At 44.5% G+C, this 18453-nt stretch overlaps 1 protein-coding gene across 1 annotated transcript in view; it reads left to right on the top strand.

The window, feature by feature from the left end:
• Window positions 1–836: 836 nt before the first annotated feature.
• The window catches only part of PLEKHA8 (pleckstrin homology domain containing, family A (phosphoinositide binding specific) member 8), a 73290-nt gene continuing 55673 nt past the window's right edge, over window positions 837–18453 (top strand). Inside the window, exon 1 of the mRNA XM_006832170.1 lies at window positions 837–966. Coding sequence (XP_006832233.1) covers window positions 927–966 — 40 coding nt within the window. The 5' untranslated portion in view covers window positions 837–926. The remainder of the gene's footprint in view (window positions 967–18453) is intronic.

Raw genomic sequence — 18453 nt, 5'->3', positions numbered from 1 at the left:
TGTGAAATTCTCGTCTTCTCGGTAGGCTCTATTGTTGGATACTTCGAGGGGGTGGGATCAAATAGAAAGGGCTGAAATAAGTATTGGATGTTAACTACTGAGCTCAGTGTTGCTGTTAAATACCATCAAGTCAGTTCTAACTCATAGCTACCCTGTATAGGGTTTCCAAGGAGCAGCTGGTGGGTTTGAACTGCTGATCTTTGGTTCACAGTCCGGTACTGATCCTATAGCTCAACACCAGGATTCCAGTGGGTATCGTGAAGGGACCATTAAAGAAGGGTCCAAATGATGAGAAATGGGACCTGACCCCATCTACGGCACCATTAAAGTCAAAGCTGTGTCCCACACTTCTCCCCAGGGGCACCCCTCCTGCTTTTTTACTCAGCCGACAAGCCGGCTAGCCAGAGTCCTAGGCTCTTCCCTAGGACTCAGTTTCCTTGCCGGCTAAATTGGCTACGTCAGCTCCACCACCGCTGTCGCGAAACCACGAAGTGGATTTCAGGAACCGGAGCGCGAGTGGCGCATTGGGCATGCGCGAGCGTGCTCCCGGCCGGGTAGCTCGGGGCTCAGGTATCGCGGTGGCGTTGGCGGCGCTCCCTGCGATCGGCTCTATCGGTTGGTGCACGTACGAGGCTTAGCCGTTCCTCCGACATACCTGGTGATTTGACTTCCTTGTGGAAGTCCTCGGGGACCGCGTGGGTCCCCAGCCGGCCAAGTCCTCACGTGCCGAGGCCGCCGCAGTGACCCCGCCCCCGGGCCGAGGATGTGAGGCCGGCCGGACGTCCCCGCACCAAACCCGGGCTTGGGCAGTGGGCGTCTCGGCACCGCCGGGCGATGGCCCTGCTGCCGGTGCTCCTCGCCTCCTGGGCCCTGGGGCAGTGAGGGACCGGCGGGCGTGGGGAAGCGGCCCAGGCGCAGTGAGCACCATGGAGGGTGTGCTGTATAAATGGACCAACTATCTGAGCGGTGAGTGGACCCCCGGGTCGGGGGGCGCGCCGGGGCCGGGTCCTTTGTCTGAGCGGGCCGGAGGGCGGTGTCTCTGCGGGCGGCTCCGGACACGCCCCCTGGGGGGGTCTGGGTCGGGGTCCCTGCTGCGAACCCGGCTTGTTTCCCTGAAGCGATCTCACTGCACTGACACCGCAGCTGCCGGCTCCCGGAGCTGGGTGAGAGCAGTAGCTGCTCTTTCACTTCAAGGAAAGCTACAAAACTGAGATTTGCGGTGACTTGAATGGCACTATGACCTCAGAAGGAGCCAGTCTCGCCTGGCTTGCACGTAGATTGGAAGATTTCAAGGGAATGCCATCTGGAATTCAGAAGTGAAAAGATCCTTTATTAAAAAAAAAAAAAAAAAAGTCCCCAGTGCAAACACTTTTCCCTTGTCACTTTCACCTTTGCGTGCGGACGTAGGTATCAGAATTCCACCTCTACAGTTACAAAGTCCTGAAGTACGACAAGGTTGTTGGTTTTCTCATAGAACAATACTTATTGTTTTACAGACACGAAAATTACTATAAAATAAATGCAAATAGTAGCACCTGTTTCCTGGCTGGTCAGAATATCTTAATAATAGTTCCCCCTCCCCAATTAGATTTGTGGCTGTAGTTTCTTTTCATCTTGAAAAGGTCATAATACAACTCTTCTTCGACTGTGAAGATGATTCAGGAAAAGCACCCCACCCCAACCTCACTTATGCAACCAGTATTTAATAAAAGTCTACTGTGGTGCCAGGGAGTTCTGGTGTGTGGTGTGGGTTAATGCGCTGGACTTCAAAGTCTGTTTGAACCACAAAATCGGTGATTCAAGCTTACCATTCGCTCCTCGGAAACACTATACAGGGTCGCTATGGATCGGAACCAACTGGGTGGCACTTAACAACAACTGTGTGCTGAAATGAGGAGCCAGGATGGAACAAGCACTTTGGGATTAACCTAAAGAATGGCAGTTAGAACCTACCCAGCTACTCCAAGGTCTGGCAAATGTGTCTATAAAGATTACAGTCAAGAAAGCTCTGTGGAGCAGCTCTACTCGGTAATGTAAAGGGTTTCCAGGAGTCAGGGCTGACTTGATGGCAGTTAACAACAACTAAGCTCTGGTAGCGTAGTGGTTAGGAATCCGGCTGCTAACCTCAAGGTCAGCAGTTTGAAGCTACCTGCCAGAGAAAGATGAGGCTTTCTGCTCTGGTAAAGACTTGCAGCCTCGGAAACCCTGTGCAGGGTCACTATGAGTCGGAACCCACTCCAGGGTACTTAACAACAACAGCAATGTTCTATGAGGAGTTTTCAGGTGATGTAAGCATGACCCGACTCGATGGCACTTAACAACAACAACAAAGCATGATCATGTTACTACCAGCTGCTGACCTTAACGCTGGAGGTTGAAGTTCACCCAGAAGTACCTCAGAAGAAAGTCCTGGCAGTCAGAAAAATCAGCCGTTGGAAACCCTATGCAGCAGTTGTACTCTGACTCACATGAGTCATTCTTAAGGTGGAGCTTTTGGCTAGGTGCTGGAAACGGCTAGTCACTTTTTTCATATGGGGGGGGGGGAAACCCTAAATGTGTTTATTAAGGAAAATAGGCTAGATGCTTTTAAATTTAATAGTTGTGATTTTGTACATGGCACAGTACACCTGCTGAGAGTGCCCAGAATTCCTTCCCTGTGCATATAGTATAGTTGATAGGGAGTTCTCTTTATTTTTCCTGTAATCATTAGTAGAGACTAGTTCAGGAGAGGGTTTGTAAAAGACCCTGCTTTTGTTTCAAGGCCTGTCAGTGATTAGACTGGATGTAGCTGCTGAAGGTTGGATTCACATAATTTTCTGTTTGTGGTCTCTCTAAGTTCTAAGATACTTGGATCTTGTGCCTTTCCGTCATACTTGCTTGCTGGTTCGTCACTCTTTTTTGTTTATGTACACTTTCTACCTCAACTTTATCTTTTATCCCTGTCCTTTTTTTAACCTCTCACTTTCTTCCAGGGCTTTGAACCAGTTTTAACTGGTTTAGTCATAATCACAAATGCAGCAAAAGCAGAACAGACCCTAATTTTACAACATTTTAGTGAACAACAGCTAGATCGGGGGTCTTGGAAGAGGCGTAGTGAACCCTTTCAGGAGCCTGATGGATTGTTGCCAGAACCAAGAAGAGGGACATACATTCAAAGCAGTGTGGCCAGCTGCTATCTTTGAGCAGGACAACATTGTTTCCAACTGTGCCATTCAGGAGATTTGGTTGCTATGCAACACACATGGTTAATCCACATCTTCAAAAACAAAATCCATTCCAGTTTTGTTTCTTCAGCTATAACTGAACCAGGAAGAATTGGTTCAAAGCCCTGCTTTCTTCCTCTTTTTAGTGTGGGAAGTTAAGTCTGTTGTTTCCTGGTAGTGAAATACTCTGGTTTTGTTTCCCCTCACTGACTGCACTTGTGTATCATTCAATAAAGTAAAATTTTTCTGGGAGTATCTTGTGGAAACTTTGTCATGTGGTATCTGTTCCATTTGTTCTGTTGTGAAAAATTCCATCTTTTCTTCCTAAATAAGGAGAAGTTAATGCTCTGTTGTAGCACCTGACCAGAAGCTCTAAAGAAGAGGCTGTTGCCAGAGGCTAGAGGTGTCATTAGAAGGGTTTGGGTTCATCAGGATGTGAACGGTCCTGTCTGTGGAGCCATGGCAGGAGGAGTTGTGGGGGACAGGGCCAGGCTGCTCTGCTCACGATGGGGGTGTCACTGGCCAGTCCTGCCCACAGTGAGAGGGATACCATGAGCTACTGCTCTGATTGACTCCAACCCAAGTGATGCCACTAGCTTCTTTACACCATGCTGTGTTTCCTCAGCATGTGTAGCGCCTCCTGCTGGACACACTGCTCATAACAGTCTGTCACACCATTAGGTACTTTTCGAACTGTTACAATTAAAGCTATGGTGGTGGTTATATGCTGTGGAGTCGGTTCTGACCCATAGTGACCCTGTACAGGGTTTCCGAGACTGTAAATCTTTACGTGAGCAGAAATCCTCATTTTTCTCCTGCGGAACACCTGGTAGTTTCGAACTGCTGACCTTGCGATTCACAGCCCAATTCATAACCACTATGCTTTCTACTCCCGTAAAGATTTACACCCTCGGAAAGCCTATACAGGGTCGCTATGGGTCGGAACCGACTCGATGGCACTTAACAACAACAACATGTTACCAGAGCTCCTTACAATTAAAACTATAGTTCAGCAAATTCTCTTTCATTAGGAGATACGTTGTTATGTAGTGCCTTTGAGTTTGTTCTGACTCATAGTGACCCTGTATAAGGTTTCCAAAGAGCAGCTGGTGGATTTGAACCACTGACCTTGCTGTTCAAACCAACCTTGCAGTCCAGTGCTTATCCTACAGTGTCACAAGTGCCATCTAGATGGTTTCAACTCATAAGGACTGTGTGTAGGGTTTCTCAGAGTGGCTGGTGGGTTTGAACTGTTGACCTTGCTTTTTCCTACATGCTACAGGCTTGAGAGGAGTCCTGGTGTGGCACTGTGGGTTAATGTGCCAGACTGTAAAGCCGTCTGAACTGCAAGGTTGGCGGTTCAAGCTCACCAGCTGCTCCTTGGAAACCCTATACAGGGTCACTATGTGTCAGAGTCAACTTGACGGCACCTGATAAAAACAACAACAAATACAACACAGGCTTGAGAGGAGTCCTGGTGTGGCGCTGTGGGTTAATGAGCCAGACAGCAAAGCCATTTGAACTGCAAGGTCGGTGGTTCAAGCTCACCAGCTGCTCCTTGGAAACCCTACACAGGGTCATTATGGATTGGAATCGACTCAACGGCACTTAACAACAACAACAACAGGCTTGAGAGATATATTAAGTGTTAGAATGCAAGGTCGGTTTGAATCTCAAGGTCGATGGTTCAAGCTCACCAGCCACTCCTCAGAAACCCTATACAGAGTCACTATGAGTTGGAACCCACTCAATAGCACTCCTCAGAAACCCTATACAGAGTCACTATGAGTTGGAACCCATTCAATAGCACCAACATTAGCCTAAGAGGAACAGATGCCTTCTTTTTTCCTCTGCTTTCCTTTGTGAATGGTTTTCCAGAAAGAATATGATATGTTAATGACTGACTTTGATCGAGACATCACCCTATCCACGCCTCACTTTTCAACCTGGTTAGGTTTTAAAGACCAGGTCGATGTGCATTTTATGTGGAGGAGGTGGTCCTAGAGCCCAAATACTCAGAAAGGTTGTGCCTCCAGCCTCACTGTGCTCTGGACTCCAAAGCCCATGCTACCCAAAGCCACTCCCTCCCCAGCCCCAGCTGCTACTCTGCAGGCCAGGGAGGACCCCAAGTAAACCAGCTCTGAGCTGCTGGTCTTGAAGGGCTTGGGACTAATCACCGCTTGGCAGAGGAGCCTATTAGCCCTGCTGAGGGTGAGGAGGAGGGGGCAGCTTCTGCCGGCACGTCCTGAATTACTCCCAGTACCCTTCCTTCTGTAGGATTGTTGAGTAGAGGGAGGGAACAACAATAGCATCCTCTCCCCGGACTTCCTCCTGAGTCCCTGTAGCCGCCGGCCACTAATGGACCCTTCTTGGAGTTTTTTTGTTAAGTGCCGCTGAGTAGGTTCCTTGAGTAAGTTCTGACCCTTTATAGGGTTTCCAGAGATTTCTCAGGATCGGGCAGTGTTTCCTTCTGTTGTGCTCAGGGTCTCTATGAGTCGGTGCTGACTCCATGGCACCTAACAACAACAACAGCAAAGGAGCTTTGGTAGTGTAGTGGATTACTACTGAGCTGCTCCCTGCAAAATCAGCAATCTACCAGTCTCTCTGTGGGAGAAAGATGGGGCTTTCTGCTCCTGCAAGATTCACAGCCTCGGAAACCCTGTATAGGGTCACTATGAGTCAGAATTGACTCGGTGGCACACATCCTTGAGGTTAGCAGTCCATGACTTAACCTACAGCACCACACCAGGACTCTGTGTTCTTGGAAGTGTATTCCCTCAAAACCCACCGGAGTCACCTCTTTTGGAGGAAGTGCTGTAACAGTAGCTCCGGCAATGGGGGTGGGACCAGCGCAGCCTGACAGACATGGGTGGTCCTGGGTCTGGAGCTGCACTCAAGTAGGCTATCTACTAGGCTAATGTGCACAGTAGGCAGTAGGTTTTTTTTTTTAACACATGTTGTTAAATGGAAAAAATGCCTGAGAAGAAGAGATCGTTGATAGGGGAGGAGTAAATGGACTTTCTCTTCTGAAATTTGTTCTAAAAGTAATAGTTGATGTTTTTATTTGTGCTGGCCAGTTTGAGATGAGATGCTTGTATCAAATTTGCATGGAGATTTAGGAAATCAGTATCTCAGCTGATCTTTGAGTCCTTGGAAGACATTGTTCATTTCATTCACCACCTCCTGTGAGCTGAGTGTTGTGCTAGACGCAGGAGAAGCAACCTTGAACAAGGCAGACGTGTCCCTGCTCTCCTGGAGTGTATAATCTGGTGCCAGAGAAAGGCATTCATTGGCTAAATGGTTATTGATGTTTTCCAGGAGTAGTGATCTGAAGGAGGGGGAATTAATATAGTCTGGGGGGCTGGAGAAGATTTTGCTGAAGAAACACTTAAGCAGAGCCTGAAGGATAACTAGAATCAGCTACATTGGGAGGTCAAGGCAGAATTGCTCTTGGGGGCCATCAGGAAGAGCTTTGCATGCACTGGGAAGGCTAGCATGAAGAGTCCATCCCAAAGCAGGGGAGAGTGGTGGAGAGCTGAAGGAAAGGACAGAAGGAGGCTCTACCAAGACTAGGGGAATAGGGGAGAGTCTGCCATTGCAGGCTCTCTGGGTGCTTCAAACACTGCATGGTGATTGTGTGTTTGTACAAAAGAGAGAAAGAGAGCAAGACAGAAATGATGAAATTCTCTGAAAACTCTGGCTGCAATGTATTGTTTTCTGGTCACCCATTTGTATCTCTTCTACTGCATGTAGTGTTTATTTTGCCAACTATGAGGAGGCTTCAAAGTGTCATGGAAAATGGAACAAAAATATAATGGAATTATATAGTTGTAGTCAGTTTATAAGCTTCTCTTAGGTCGTGATTAAAATTGTTGAGTGTCGAGTACTAAAAGTTGAAAACATTAAGCCCTGAGAATACTTGTAGCACTGAAATTGCCTTCCATGAGTGTATCACTAGAATACATAAAGAAAAAGGAAAAAAAGCTTTTATTTTACTAAATAATAGCATACTCAGGTACTCTAATGCCAGGTGTTTTTCAGGGGAAAACACAAACAAAAATTAACAAATAAAAATAAAATGAGAGAGGAAGACCTTATGTATATTTTCTCCAATAGTCCTGAGCTGCCCTACCTTTTGTTGTTGTTAAATGCCATCAAGTCAGTTCCGACCCATAGCAACCCTGTCTAGGTTTTTTGAGGAGAAGCTGGTGAGTTTGAACCTTGCAGTTCAAACTGACTTTGCAGCCCAGTGCATTAACCCACAGCACCACCCCAGGACTCTAGAACATCTCTTTGGTGGTGGTTATGTGCCGTGGAGTCAGTTTCGACTCATAGCATCCCTGTAAAGGGTTTGTAATACTGTAAATCTTTATCGGAACAGAAAGCCTCATCTTTCTCCCGTGGAACAGCTGGCAGTTTCGAACTGCTGACCTTGCGGTTCTCAGCCCGATTTGTAACCGCTACGCTACCAGAGCTCCTTTAGAACATCTCTTTAGATGTTAGAATGTTAAACCCATGGTGAAAAGGGAATTGGCTAAACATTTTGCAAACACCTGTGTTGTATGAAACACTGCTGGGCATCGTGCTGTGAATATTTTCATTTTCCAAGTCCTATATGTTATCTTGGTATGGCGCTATAGAATAAGCATTGGACTGCTAACTGCAGGGTCAACGGTTCAAACCAGCCGCTCCTTGGAGACCCTATACATGGTTTCCATGAGTCACAACTGACTCAATAGCACTTAACAAAACAAGAAGTCAGTCAGGGTCGTTACACATGTAAGGCTATGTATTAGTGGTAGAACGCTGGTTCAGGAGTCACACCTAAATTCTGTTCCCAGCCCTGTCACTGCCACCCACAGAGTCACTCTACATTTTGAGCTTTAGTCTCTCCCCCATACAAATCATGGAATTTACCAGTGGTAAGAATAGTAAAAATCCTATTAATGCTTACAGTGTGTCATGTGTCAGGCACTATTCTAAACATTTTACATGGATTCAGTTGTGTCATTTTAGAACAATTTAGACAAGTAGTTGTTTTTATTATCCTCATTTTCCATAAGAAGACATTGAGACTCAAGAGAGGTAGAGTTGTTGTTGTTGTTGTTGTCAGGTGCCATCGAGTCGGAACCGACTCATAGTGACCCCATGCACAGCAGAACGAAATAATGTCCGATCCTGGGCCAACCTCACTACCGCTGCCACACTTGAGTCCATCAATGATGCCACCTGACTGATCCATCTCGTTGGGGGGTCTTCCTGTTTTTCTCTGACCCTCCATCTTAAGAGAGGTAGAGTAACTGGCTTAAATTCACACAGTAAGTGGCTGAACTGGGACTGAATCCATGAAGGAGGGTTCTAGGCTCAGGGCTTCATTACACATAGTACTTGTAAAGATCTTGCCTGCTTGATCATTATTTATAATCTAGCTGATTCCTAGTGTGCCTCTATATGTTCAACCCAGAATAGCAGAGTGTTTGGGGGTGGGAAGTAGGGAAGAGGTCTAGATGAGGACGGTCGGTTCACATACCCAGGGTTGTGCTAGTCACATCTGCTTTGGTGCAAGGAACTCTTCTGAGCTGCCTTCTGAGTTTTCCACGTTGCAGTTTTAGGGCTCTCGCCTGCCCTTTAAGCACACAGGAAGCCTCTGAGCTCTGGCCAGCTGCAGGCTTGTAGGCTCCTCCAGCAGGTCAGGGCACAAGCCTATGGCAGCACTACATTCCAGAAAGAATAGAAACTTGCATTATGCTGCCTAGATGGTTGCCAGTGAGGAGATCCTATCATTTTTAATCCCCATGGGTGGAAGACGGGGATTCCTACCCGGTATGTTTGTACCATGTAAACAGCGCCAGGATGACATGTGGAATATGAATCTGTCAGAGCGGAACTCTTGTGGTCTCACAACTGATGGGCAACTCTTACTTTTTTAAACATCTCTACTGAGATAATTCACATACCATAAAATTTGCCTTTTGAAACTGTGCAGGATAATGATTTTTCTGTGTATTTATAGAGTTGTACAACCATCTCCATCACCCCAAAAAGAAACCTACTTGTCCTGGTGTGGTGCTGTGGGCTAATGCACTGGACTGCAAAGTTGATTTGAACAGCAAGGTCAGTAGTTAAAGCTCACGAGCTGCTCCTTGGAAACCCTGTACAGGGTTGCTATGGGTGAAAACTGATTCCATGGCAGTTAACAACAGCAGCATCCTGTTTGACCAAGTGTTACAGTTCTTTTAGTTCCACCAGCAAGTGACTGGAAGTACCTCAACCCCACTCTGCCAGCAAGCCTCCTGCGCAAAGATGCTCAGCTCTTTCTCGTTCTGTGGACCAGCAAACACGACTGCAGCCACCTGTCCATTCTGCAGTTCCCTTCCTCCTTCTTATACTGCTGCTGCCATCTCACACTGACTTCAGTGTTAACAGGTCTTATAGGATGGCCCCGCTTTCCTTTTGTCACCATATCAAGTACAAGGCATGGCCCTCCCAGCTAGGCCACAAACAGGACAAATTTCTGCAAAATCCCTTAATCCTGTGGGTGGTTTTATGCACCATATTTGCATAGTAAATTAACCAATCCCTGTAGGATGTACAAATAGACCAATCACAGAGCAGGCTGCAACCCAGCTAATTATGTTGGCAGAATTATAAACCCAAGGCCAGAAAGATCCTCTGTATTCATTCCCCAACCCACTGCCCCACCCAAGGCAACTGCTAGTGTTTTGTCCATAAGGATTTGCCTTTTCTGGACATTTTGAATAATTGGAATCATATAATCCCTTGTGGTGATTTCTTTTACTTAGTTGTAGTTGTTTTGGATTCATCCACGTTGTAGTCCTTATCAGTGCTTCATTTCTGTGCATGGTTGTAAAATATTCCATTGTGTGGATACAGAACTTTCTCTATTCATGTGTTGATGAGTTGTTTGCATTCTTTTTACTATTATGACTGACACTGTTATGATCATTGTTCAAGTTTCTATGTACACATATGTTTTCATATCTCTTGGTCATATACCTCAGAGTGGAATTGCTGGGACGCAGAGCAATTCTTATTTACTGGTTTGAGGAATTGCCTACTGTTTTCCAAAGTGCTGCACCATTTCATGTGTTACTGTCTGTCTTTTTCACTGTATCCATCTTAGTGGGTGTGAAGTGATATTTCATTGTGTTTTGATTTATATTTCCCTAGTGACTAACGTCTGTCTGTTAGTTTGTCGTCTGTCTGTTAGTTTGTTGTACTGTGGTGCCTTGTGTGTTGCTGTGATGCTGGAAGCTACGCCAGCAGTATTTTAAATACCAGCAGGGTCACCCATGGTGGACAGGTTTCAGCTGAGCTTCCAGACTAAGACAGACTAGGAAGAAGGAGAGATGGACTAATTCTGAATATTTAGTCACTGAAATTTTTATGAATAGCAGTAGAACACTGTCAGCACCAGACTATTGAATGTTGAAACATGCTCAAGTGTACCAGAGATTGTGAGGCTAGCGCAGGACTAGGCAGTGTTTCTGTTGTATATAAGGTCACTATGAGTCTGGCACTTAACAACTGCAGTGACTGACAGAGGAGGCCTGGTCGCACAGCAATTAAGTGCTTGGCTGCGAACCGAAAGGTCAGCATTTCGAACCTACCTTGGGAGAAAAATGTGGCCTCTGTTTCTGTAAAGAGACCCTGAAGGAGCAGTTCTACTCCGTCTGGTGAGGTCGCTGTGAGTCATAGTCAGCTGAGTGGCAAGGGGCTTTGGGATGCCTACTGAGAGGAGCTCTGATGGCTGAGTGTTAAGTGCTCAGTTGATCACAGAAAGGTAACAGTTTGAATCCATGTGGCAGTTTGAGACCTTAAAGATTATAGCCTAGGAAACCAGGTGGTGTCGTCCTGGAGGGGGCTCTGTGGCAGCTGGGAATAGACTCAGTGGCAGCTGGCAATGACTGCTGTGGCACTGTGGGTTAATGCGCTGGACTGCAGTCGTTTGCTGAACCACAAGGTCGGCGGTTCAAGCTCACCAGCCTCTCCTCGGAAACCCTATACAGGGTCGCCACAGGAACCGACTCAACAGCACTTAACAACAGCTAATGAGTTCCTTGGTGATGCACACAATGAATGCACTTGGCTGCTAACTAAAGGGTTGGAGTTTTGAGTTCATATAGAGGGTCCTTGAGAGACATGCTCGGTGATGCGCTTCAGAAGACAATTTCCCGCTGAAAAGACTCTGCCGTTCAGTGGGGTTCCCATGAATCGGACTACGTCCGTGGTAACTGGTTTTTGTTCTGGATTAGTAACTATGAATTTGAAAAGCTTTTCATGTACTTAGTAAAAGCAAAAGGAGCCCTGGTGGCACAGTAGTTAAATGCTTGACTGCCAACAGAAAGGTCAGAGGTTCAAACCCACCAGTTGCTCTCATGGAGAAAGAAAGATGTGGCAGTCTGGTTTGTAAAGGTTTCCAGCCTTGAACACCCTCTGGAGCCTTCTACCCTGCCCTGTAGGGTTACTATGCGTTGGAATTGACGCAACAACAGTGTTTTCTTAAAATGAACAAACCCATGGTTGTTGAGCTGATAACAACTCCCTAGGACCCCTTGTGTAGAAGAACTGAGCTCTCTAGGGTTTTCTTGGCTGCAGTCTTTATAGAAACCGATCACCAGGCACGTCTTATACAGGAATGCCGAATGTGTGTTGGCCACCAACCTTTCACTTCATAGCTGAGCGCAAACAGCCCATTTTTAAATTGGATTCTTGTTTATTTTCTTGTCGCATTATAGAAGTCCTTCATATATCTAGATGCAAGTTCTTTATCAGATACATGATTTACAGATATGTTCTTTTATTCTCTAGGTTGTCTTTTCACCTTCTTGTTAGTATCATTTACAACACAAAATTGATCATTTTTTATGTAGTCGAATTTGTGAATTTGTCTTCTATTGTTCACTCTTGTGATAATTAAGAAACCAGTGCCTAACCCACGGTCGTAAAGAATTGTGTTTGGTTTTTTTCTTTTTTAGCTCTTACATGTAGATCTTTAATTCACTTTGGATTAAAATAGTGTGTATCATGTGAGGTAGGAGTCCTGGTGTGGTGCTGTGGGTTAATGAGCATGGTTGCAAAGTCGATTTGAACTGTAAAGTCGGTGGTTCAAGCTCACCATCTGCTGCTTGCAAACCCTATACAGGGTTGCTATGGGTCGGAACCAACTTGACGGTACCTAACAACTGCAACAACATATCATGTGAGGTACAACAATCTTTTGCATGTTGTTGTTATTGTTAAGTGCCATACTAGGACTCCTTTTGCATGTAGTGAACTCTTTATTTAAGCGAATCATGGCTTTCTTCAGTGACAGAGTACTGGATCTATATAAGGAGTCCTGATATAGCACTGTGGGTTAATGCGTGGACTGCAAGGTCATTTTGAACTACAAAGTCGGCAGTTCAAGCTCACCAGACATTCCTTGGAAACCCTATACAGGGTTGCTATGAGTCGGAAACAACTCAACAGCACTTAAATACAGCAACAAGAAATAGAATAAACACTGGACTACTAACCACAAGGTCAATAGTTCAAACCCACCAGTCACTCCTCGGAAGTCCCATACAGGGTCATTATAATTTGGAACTAACTCCTCTGCACTTAACAAGTACAAAAGGTTTGAGTTCAAAAACCTTGAAGCCAGCCAAACTTTTGCTCTACCACTTAATAGTGTTGACGCCTTGAGCCAGTTCCTTAATCTCCTGAGCTTCAGCTTCAAAATGGCAGCAGTAATAATAGCGATCAATACCTAGTTTTGTTGTGAGGATTGAAGTCTATATGAAAAGGCCTGAAAGCTGTTTTCATTAATGATGCCAGGACACACAGTCTCTTTGTATTTAGCTTTCTGTATGCAAATTTAGCTCCTATGCTTTCTGAGAATGTATGGACCCAGAATCCTTAAATCCTCCTTTTTCAGGTTAAAACAACAAAAATCTGTTCCAACTCATATTGTTGTTGTTACGTGCCCTCAATTCAGTTCCTAACCATAGTGACCCTCCTTCCAAGGAGATGCTGGTGAGTTTGAACCACCGACCTTGCAGTTCAGACGGCTTTGCAGTCTGGTGCATTAACCCACAGTGCCACACCAGGACTCCCAGTGACCCTGTTGTTGTTGTTGATAAGTGCCATCGAGTTGGTTCTGACCCATAGCAACCCTGTATAAAGTTTCCGAGGAGCAGCGGGTGAGCTTGAACCACCGACCTTGCAGTTCAAACGGCTTTGCAGTCTGACGCATTAACCCACAACGTCACACCAGGACTCCACTATAGGATAGTAGAATTCTCCCCAGAACACCTCCAAAGCTATAGAAAAGCAGGCTGTCACATCTTTCTCACCTTGAAAGTCTGGTAGATTGGAGCCGCAGTTGAGTGCTTGGCCATGGCATTACCAGAGTTTACGTTTTGAAGGTAACAGGGATATAAATTGTAAAGGAAGATAAAGAAATAAATCAGCATCAGAATTTGTAAGTTGACTCTGCAGAGCTATGACAGTCACATGGCCTCCTTTTGGATGAATGATGATTGCAGAGCATGGAATTCTCTGTACCTCCCGTCTGTACTTTTGCTTCCAGCAAAAATTAATAATTGGTTAGGAAACAAAGATCTTAGACCATTGCTCACCGGCACCCCATCAAAAGTGGTCCCAGTCTTCCTCGTGATTCTGAGGTGTGGTATGCTTGGAGATGTTGGAAATAATCCATGGAGTCTTCTGTTTCATTGATGTGGTCTGTAGGTTGAAGAAGCCTAAGAGCGGTTGTTTTCAGACTGCTCTCTCAGTATTTAACCTTACCATAGCCTGTAAAATTACTTTCATCTTGTGTAGATTGAAAAGCCAGTGAAATTCCCATCAGAAACAGATTGTTGTTGTTGTTAAGTACCCTTGAGTCTGTTAGAAACCGATTAGAGACAGACAGTAAAGCAGGCTAGCATGGTTGGACACAAGGCAGATGAAGGAAGCAACAGGGAGAAGAGATACTAGGGCATTTCTCTGAATTCGTTTGCAGGTTGGCTTGTGAAGCATTTGGCAGTACAATGAGAGTTGGAGAAATGGATAATGCGTACTGAGTTAGCCAGAGAGAGGACTGACCTTTTTCAATATTCCCATCACTAGTGTGGTGCTGTGAGTTAATGCGCCAGGCTGCATGCAAAGCCATTTGGAACTGCAAAGCTGGCAGTTCAGGCTAACCAGTTGCTTCTCGGAAACCCTATACAGGGTTGCTATTGGTCGGAACTGACTCGATGACACTTAACAACAACAATCACATCAAGGGAATCCTGGTGTGGCGCTGTGGGTTAATGCACTGGATTGCAAAATTGGTTTGCAACATAAGGTTGGCAGTTCAAGCTTACCAGACGCTCTTCAGAAACTTTATACCGGGCCTTTATGGGTTGGAACCAACTCAATGGCACTTAACAACATCACATCAAGAGAAGCAAAATATCATTTGTTTGAGTATCTATACCATTTCTTTCCCATGTAATTTTTTCTATGTACTGTATTTTTTTTCTCCACACGTTCCTGGTGTGGTGCTGTGGGCTAATGCATCAGACTGCACAGTCGTTTAAACTGCAAAGTCGGTGAATCAAGATCACCAGCTGCTCCTTGGAAACCCTATACAGGGTCACTATGGGTCAGAATCGACTCAATGGCACTTAGCAACAATAACACACTTTTTGCCAACTACACAGCCCCCCTTTGTTATTATTTTTTTAATAACTTTTTTTTTCTAATTTCTGAGTTCAGTTTCTATTCCTGATAATATGGAAACTTCATTTAAGGTGTTGTTGCTGTTATTGTTAGGTGTTGTCAAGTCAGTTGTGACTCATAGCAACTCTCTGTAGAGTTTCCAAGGAGCAGATGGTGGGTTTTGAACTGCCAACATTGTGGTTTGAAGTCCAGTGTTCATACTATAGTGCCATACCAGGAGTACATATTTATTGGTAGATTAAAAGAGATATACAAAATTTAACTTTTGTACTCTCCCAGTAAAATATCGTAATTCTCATGAATGGAACACTAGATGCCATGTTGAAACCAGAGTATGAATGTACAAAAAAGTAGAAACTTGTTGTTGTTGTTAAGTGCTGTCAAGTCGATTCCGAAGGAGAAATTAGTAAGCAATTTTCTAGACCTAAAATGAAAAGAACAAAATGTTACATTTTATTGCTTTCATAAATCTTAAACTGAAACATACTTAGGATCAAAAGTAGCATTTCCAGACTATTTTTATACACTAAACAGGAGATTAAAGACAATGAGCAAAACAATATGATTTACCTATAATAAGGGAAGCTGGGTGAATGAGGCCAAAATTCATTTCTGAAAACTTCATGAGACATGCGTGGTATATATAGGGGTGCACTATGCCAGAACTATGCTCCTTCATTTCATTATTTTCATGATTATATGTGTGGGCATGTTATTTACATGGGTACTACATATGTGGGCATGTTATTTACCAAATACGATAGTCCAAGACAAGGAATGGTTTCAACAATCCACTGTCTGCGCTTAAGTCTTCCTCATTCATTTATCTGTACCAGAAATACTCGGCGCCGCCGTCTGATCTGATCTTGTGTGGGTGTCGGGGCGACTTTATTGAGTAAGACATGATCCTTGTTCTCCAGGATCAAGGTCTAGTAAGAATGCTTCTTGTTTGTGAACATGTTCTTCCAGCTAAATTAGTGATTTTGACCTTTAAGCTTTTAGGTGATTTCCTCAAAGCTGTGACTTGAAAAGTCTTGGAGGGACCACATTGTATATTGCTACTGCCTAAGGATCTTTACTGACATTTAAGAGGCAATTTTGGTATACCCCTGACAGTTTAGAATGCTACGTATTTGTCATCTAGGTTGGCATTACTAATGCTCTGCTGCTTTGTTGCCTTGTATACAGGACTTAACTGGAGACTAGCCTTTCATCCTCTGAGATCAGTGTTGTTATGCCATTCAGGTGATTTTTGATTCATAGCAACTCTTTGTGACAGAGCAGAACTGCCCCATAGAGTTTCCTAGGCTGTGATCTACACGGAAGTTGTTCACTAGGCCATTCTCCTGAGAGCTGCTGGGTGAATTTGAACTGTCAACCTTTTGGTTAGCACCTGAGTACATAGCCATTCCACTACCAAGGTATGTGAGGCCAGTATGTTATTATTCTTAAGTGGTGTCGAGTTGGGTTTTAACTGACAGTGACTCTGATAGGGTTTCCGAGGAGTGGCTGACGAGCTTGAACCACTGGCCTTGTGGTTCAAACCAACCTTGCAATTCAGTGTATTAACCCACAGCGCCACACCAGCAGCCAGAAATTAAATGAGGAAGAAGGTAAAGAGAAGTAGATATAAAATCCACAAAAGTAGACAGTCATACCTTACTTAAGAAAAAAGCCGAGAGAGTCCCTTTTCAGGAGTGGTCTGGGAAAACTTCATGGAGGAAGACCGAGGGAACTCCTGGAAAGCAGAAGAAGCCAATAGGACTTAAAAAAGGAGAGCTGGTTTCTTGGTGCAAAAAGAAATATGGAGGTATTGTCAGGCCAGATTAGATTATTAAACCAAATCTGAGAGTTTAGAATTGTTGAGGTAAGAAGTCACTCAGAGTTTCTGAATAGGGGGAAAAGTTGGTAGCTATAGTATCCCTAAGGAAGATTCTTCTTCTTGTTGTGAAATGTCGTTGAATCGGTTTTGACTCATAGCTACCCCATGTAGGGTTTCCAAGGAGCGGTTAGTGGGTTTGAACAGCCAATGTTGTGGTTAGCAGTCCAGTGCTTGCTTATCCTACATGGGCACATTGAAACATAATGAGGGAGCTTGGAAAACTGAAATACAAGAAGGAGCTAATGAAGGAAGGGGATATTATCCCCATTTCGCAGATATGAACCAAGGCTAATAAGATAAATGGAGTCCTAGTATGGCGTGGTAGGATAAGCACTAGACTGCTAACAACAAAGTCAGCAGTTCAAACCCACCAACCACTCCTAGGAAACCTTACACAGACAGGGCCATTATGAGTCAAAACCAACTTGGTGATACTTAACAATAGCAACACTAAGATAAATAGTAAGAATCACGCAATAAGTCTTGAGCCAATTCTACCTGATTTCATGGCCTTTCCATGATTGGCACTCCATGACCCAGGGGTGGAGTAGTGGAATGTTGAGACCATGAAGACATGAGGGTGAAGAAGAAGAAGCCCCTACTGGTTAACCTGGAGGGATGCGATTGAAGGGATCCTTAGATGGTGACGGGAAGCTGAGACTGTGGAGAGAGACAGTAGAGACAGGAGAAAAGTGATGTGTTAAACCTGGAAGGAGCTGTAAATATTGTGTAATCCAAGTCTCTGATTTATAAATTGGGAAATAATGCCCAGAGGATGACATCTGGGTGCTATGAATCTGAACATGCTCCAAGGTTTCCTGACTAAGACATTGTCCAGAACAAGTAGGTTTCCAGATCTCCAGCACAAAGGACATAAGAGAGATGACTCACAGAAATCTTTAATAGCAGATTCTAAAGAGCATTTGATACAGTGCATTATAATTATAGTTAGTCTTGTCATCATCTGTGTGCCTGACTCCCCATTAGACTTGACAGCCCTCGCTGTCTGAGCTCTTTTCTCTGGCAAAGTATTACTGTTTAAAAAACAAACAGACAAAAAAACCCCAACTCTTAGTGAATTAATTAATGGTAAATTAGGAATCTTATAATTTAGCTATTACTTAGTTATTATCTGCTACCCTGAGGGGTGTCTCTTCTCCTTTACCCCTCTTCCCCAATTGCAGGAAGGTTCTTACTGACTGACCTCGCAGAGGAACCTAAGGTTTGGCTGCCTACTGTCTAGTGTAGCGCTCTCTTAGCAGAGGACTCGGACTCTGATGGGATGGGTGGGGCCAAGCACCCAGACCTCAGCACTGGAAAGCACCGAAGTTCTCAAGAGCAGAAGTCATACAAAATCAATAAAAACTATACTATATAACTATATATAATAACAAAATAAAAAAACGTATATAAATAAAATAACAACAACAAACTGTAAAGTTGAGTTGACCAAAGTCATGTGGTAGATACCTTTACACCAAAGGCAAAAAAAAGAGTAGTTTCTGAGGCTGCTGTGTACAACCACAAACTTCTTGGAATTTGGTTTCTTGGTTTTGGAGGTTTAGTGTCATGGTTGCATTGTTGTTGTTGTTGTTGTTGTTAGGTGCTGAGTCAGTACCAACTCATTGAGATCCTGTG

Source organism: Chrysochloris asiatica, unplaced genomic scaffold (genome assembly GCF_000296735.1).
Source record: "Chrysochloris asiatica unplaced genomic scaffold, ChrAsi1.0 scaffold00006, whole genome shotgun sequence".
NCBI lineage: Eukaryota > Metazoa > Chordata > Mammalia > Afrosoricida > Chrysochloridae > Chrysochloris > Chrysochloris asiatica.
This window is presented reverse-complemented; position numbering and strand designations above follow the sequence as displayed.